Source organism: Malania oleifera, chromosome 13 (assembly GCF_029873635.1).
Source record: "Malania oleifera isolate guangnan ecotype guangnan chromosome 13, ASM2987363v1, whole genome shotgun sequence".
NCBI lineage: Eukaryota > Viridiplantae > Streptophyta > Magnoliopsida > Santalales > Ximeniaceae > Malania > Malania oleifera.
Genome location: NC_080429.1, coordinates 49,528,630 through 49,533,886, shown reverse-complemented (window position 1 = coordinate 49,533,886; position 5,257 = coordinate 49,528,630). Strand labels below are relative to the sequence as shown.

The following is a 5,257-nucleotide window of genomic DNA, read 5'->3' as shown; positions in this document are numbered from 1 at the left end:
GAAACAAAGAACAATGGAAAAACTAACTAAACTAACTAAACTAACTAAACTAATTAAACCAATTATTAGCTGTAATAGTCTTTACATGGGATTAACAAACTGAATCTGAAACAAAGAACAATGGAAAAACCAACTAAACTAATTAAACCAATTATTAGCTGTAATAGTCTTTACATGGGATTAGGGCACTGAGTACGGTATGATTTATTATCATTTATCTTCCTACGCGTCCCCAAATTCACTTTCTGCTTCACTTAATCCCACCGATAAGCCAATGCGGGATGAAGATATGGACAATACAATCATATCATTATGATCCACAATGTGCCACGTCATAAGCACCTTCCCTCCAGCCCCTCTTCCCCAAAAATAAAAAGATAGACAAATAAATAAATAAAACAGCCATTCTGGTCAGCAAGCAGGGTTGTGCTAGTCAACAAATATTTAAATTGCTGGGAACATTTAGACTTATGTTTGCACTAATATACGTACAGGAACAAATGTAAACAGAATAAAATTTTGTAAAAGATACAGAGAGAGAAGAGTAAAATACCCTTGGCAAAACAGACAGACAGACAGCATACAAAAGAAACCTCCTGTTTCTTTATTAAAGCCTTCTAAAGACAATTGAATCATCCTCCAATTATGGTGTTGCAGCTTGAGAGAAGCTTGCAGTCCCCAATGTCACCTTCAAAACTATGGTTAATTTTAGATTACTATATACAGAGCTGCTGAAGAAAAAATACATAAATTTGGTAACTCAGCATGGAGCTGCTGCCATAGGTTTGCTATCTTGAAGAGAAATCACGGTTTCAAAAGCACCCACCAAAGCCTGGACCTTGCTCTTCTTGCTCACAACAAGTTTATTGGCAGTCTCTTCAATCACATTGTTGAACAAACTTTGAGCATCCTTCTTTCCTTGAATATCTTGGTGTCTCAGAACAACTTTTTCAGATTCAGCTTTAGTAGCGGTAAAGTCACCAGCATCTTCTATCTTAATACTTCTCCTTTGTAAATCTCCTTTATCTTTCTGATTGTCACCGAGAACTCCTCCACGCCGAAACCGCAGTCTCCTTGGACTATTATTCCTGGACTGAAGGTATACGACCTTCCCTCTCTTGAAACCCAGCTTTTGTGGTGTGCAATCTTTATCTTCTGCGTCATTTATTCCACCCTTTAGAAGCCTGCTTTTCTTTTCCACTTTAGGATTCGTAACTTGTACTTCAACTTCAGTCTCAACAAGCTTCGAGAAGGTTTCTTTTTCTTCACCATGAATAGACTCAGGTGGCAACATGGCTGGCAACAATGATAATATTGAAGAGGAAGACAACTGATGGGCACAAGTCCCAGTTTGAGTACATCCCAAGCTTTTGTTCTCAGAGGATGGAGATGAAGATGGAGACAAGCATGTCATCTGAATCCCATCTTTGTGTATCAAGCTCTTCTTATCAGAGGATGGTGGCAATTCTGCAGAATTACTTCCATTTTGAGCACATTTCAATCTTTTGTCCTCAGAAGATGGAGGCAGTCGAGTGTTCTGAACATCATTTTGAGTGGGTTGCACAGTCTTTTTCTCAGCTGTTGGTTCAATGATGTATAATGTCTTTTCTGGGGCTTCCTCGTTGCTGGGTTTCTTCAACTCAGGTTTCTCAACATTGTTTTGATTCTTTAGATGAAACGCCCTTTCAAGGTTCTTGCACTCTGCAATGTCTCTACCCTTAATGTTCACAGCTCTTCTAACAGAAGCTTTTAGAGACAGAAGAACGGTTGATGCTACAAAAACTTCCATCTCACACTTTCCAGAGGCTCCCCTCTGCTTCCTGGCATCGACTCCATTGTTTCTTTTACTGCCTAAACGACCCACAGCAGAGAGAAAAGGAGGCTTTGTTCGCACAGGTTTCTGCTTCAGAGTGCTGGCACATTTTGTAGAAATGACCAAATCCTCACCCGGTGATGCAACTTGTTGCAAAGAAACAGCTAATTTCTTGGTAGATGACGAGCCTTCTCTCTTGAAGACAGGACTGTCTGAAATCTTGGTCTGAGAGTCAGAAGGCTTAAGATTGATTATGGACTCCATTAAGGTTACAGCATTGGTCAAATCACGGCCTTCACCTGGTTGCAATGTAATCCTTTTGGATATGGAACTTTTTTTCTTTGCTTCAAATGCATGTCTCCCCCCATATTTACAGAAGTCATGGCAAGAACCAGCTGATGCTCTAAGATAACGGGATTGGACCTTTACTCCATCACTTTGAATGCTTAATTTTCCACTAGAATTTCTCCTTTCATTGACACCCTCTAGTTCATTTTTCTCTGAGATCGCAGGGATATCAATGCTGTCATCAACCATTGCGTAGGATGGGAAAGCAATGGATGCAAGAGAGATTTTGAAATTTTGCAACTGAAGTTAACAATAAGTGGCATTAGAGAGAGAGAGAGAGAGAGAGAGAGAGAGAGAGAGAGAGGCAGCAACAATTTGTATATTTTGAGAAGAATTGGAAGAAAGCTCCTCACCAAGAATCTAATCCGATTTAATAATGAACTGGTGACTATCTTGAGGAGCTAGAATTTCAGAAGATTGTCAACCTGAAAACAATGTGGAACAGTAAATCCTTCTGAGATTTTAATGATAGTCATAGAGTTAAAGACAACTTTCGAACTGTATAGCAGACACCAAAACTAGAAAAGCTTGTAATTGGGTGTTTGAAATGGGTGTCACATTGGAAATGAATTTTAAGCTAATTAATCCTAACCCCGTGTTTGGGAGTTAGGATCTTTGCTTTGGATTTGTGTAGATATGGGTAAAATGCAATACAAAATTGAGCAATTTCACTCAAAATAATACATACCCAAATCCAAGGTATGAAATTCATGCTTTCCCTCAAAATAATACATATCCAAATCCAAGGTATGAAATTCATGCTTTTCCAATACAACCTTACCAAGTGTTTGGGAGCTTGGAATTCACATCTTAAATGTGGATTTGGGTGGACTTGGGTAAAACATAATACAAAATTTTATTGAACTTCATATAAATACACACAAATCTAAAATCCATACTCCAAAACATGCTACAAAATTTTAGTGCATTTACATGGAATTTAGAATGGATTTTCCAATATATAAACAATCTCGTGTTTCCGTTAATTTCTAAAATTGTAAAATTTGATAAATGACATCGTTTGTGTCTAATTTTGGTGGGGTGTGCTTGGAAACACCTTCAAAAAAGAATTTTATTAAAGTAAAGTAAATCTAAAATGTGTTTCTTTCTTTTTGATCTTCACATGCTACCCAACCCACCAGAAAAAATAGAACTTCACGATAAAGAAGTTTCTATCTTCTCGTTTGCAGGATACTTAAAGACATGAACTGCTTGGAATGATCACAGGCTGAAATCATCTAGGAATTTTTTTTTTGGGATAAAAGATATTAATGTGAATAATTATCATAATAGTTCAAAGAGAAGTTATTGGTTTACTGTTTCAAATTAGTTTGTCTTTGGAGCTCAAAACATTTTAAGAGCTTTCCTGATTTGATAAATTTTTTATTTTAAATGTATACTTAGTTTTATTGAACAATAACGTATCAAATCATAGTTGTAATCCCGCCAAATACAATATCAGATGATCCGCTACAGTAATAAAGCATATAAGAAAATTTCTTTTTGAGAAAAACAAACATGAAACTTTGAAGAAAATTAAGGGAAACATATGAATGAAAGAAAATTTTCCATTCCAATCCCCAATCCATCTGAATTACAGCTTTTGAACATTGATAAACCATTCCTTTATGAAACTAATCAACAATCTTTAAGACTGTCTCTGCAGAGATGCATTTAATTTGAAAGGAATTAATCGGTGATCTATACACCAATTGGCCGGAAAGATGATAAATTGAATATTCGTGACTGCATTCGATAAGGAATCATGTAAAAGCTGACAAGAAAATTTAAAAAAAAAAAAAAAAAAAAAAGAAAAGAAAAGAAACTCTACATTTTCATCTAATCCACATTCCCTCCCTTCATGGAATAATAAAATGCTGCAACAATCATTCACCAATTCAAATTACTAGAAGAAACAAGCCAAGCTCATAAATTTCTGCACCTGTAAACACTAGGTTTAGAACAACACTATCATTTGTAAATGGCATGGTTTCTGAAATTCACTGAACATAAAAAGATAAATAAATAAATAAATAAATAATAAAAATAAATAATAAAAAGCAATGCAATAAAAAAATTATTTCTGCAGCACCCATATCTAAAAAAATTAAAATAAAATAAAGCAAGGCAATAAAAAAATTTTAAAAAAAATATTACTGCAGCACCCACATCCTAAAAAATAACAAGGAAATATATCATCCTATTCAGCTGGAAAAGAACAGCTATAAACCCATCAAGATCATCTTAATTCTACAACAATCACATGCATAACCAAAACACAGACATACCCAATTGGAATTGGACAACAAATAACTCATTTAAGAGAAAGATGATCGAGATCATACCTTTTTGTTTTTTCCCTTCAGTGGGAAAGCAAAGCAAAGAAGAGGCGATCCAAATGGGTGTGCTCAAGGAACAAAGTTGGTGAAAATATAGGCAGGAAGCAAACCAGTTTTGGGCAAGTACTGAGACGTTGGTTTGCTTTGAATGGTTTGTAAAAAAATGCGCGTTTGTTGCATTGCATGTTCATAAATCCAAACGAAAAAGAAAACGAAAACGAAAAAAAAAAAAAAAACAAAGAAAGAAAAATCATGTGAGTTGCAACTTACAAAAAACAACTTTGGTGAGAGAGAGAGAGAGAGGACGTAGGAAGAGGGTTGCCCTACCTAAAGAAACTGTATTTTGCCCGGAAGCATATCCGTTTGCACATTGTCTCTCCAGTCGGTGAAGCGCCGATTGGCGAGGCATGTTTTTGGGGAAAAGCCAGACTGGCATGTAACCACGGGAAAAACGAAAACAAAAACAAAATACGAAAACAAAAACAAAAATAAAAAATAAAAACAAAACAAACAAACAAACAAACAAACAAACAAACAATAAATGTTTTCCTAAATTTTACAGGGAAAAAAAAAGATATGGATTTTGGAACAGACTTTAATTTTACTTTATTGAAGAAGATTCTATATGTTTTGATAAATTGAGTCAGCAACGGACATGTTTTTTTTTTTTTTTTTTAAAGAAGGGCGACATCTCCATTTATTTATTAATAACCCCTCACTTTTGACGGAGAAATACCGTGGTTACAAGACAATCAAT

General features: G+C 35.4%; 1 protein-coding gene across 1 annotated transcript; it reads right to left on the bottom strand.

Moving 5' to 3' along the window:
* Positions 1–453: 453 nt before the first annotated feature.
* Positions 454–4,520, bottom strand: LOC131146239 (uncharacterized). Its single transcript, XM_058095688.1, has 3 exons — positions 4,507–4,520; positions 2,515–2,586; positions 454–2,401 (listed from the first exon to the last, which is right to left on the bottom strand). Exon 3 carries the CDS (start codon positions 2,348–2,350, stop codon positions 761–763), a length of 1,590 nt encoding a protein of 529 aa, XP_057951671.1. The 5' UTR covers positions 2,351–2,401; positions 2,515–2,586; positions 4,507–4,520; the 3' UTR covers positions 454–760.
* Positions 4,521–5,257: the final 737 nt, after the last annotated feature.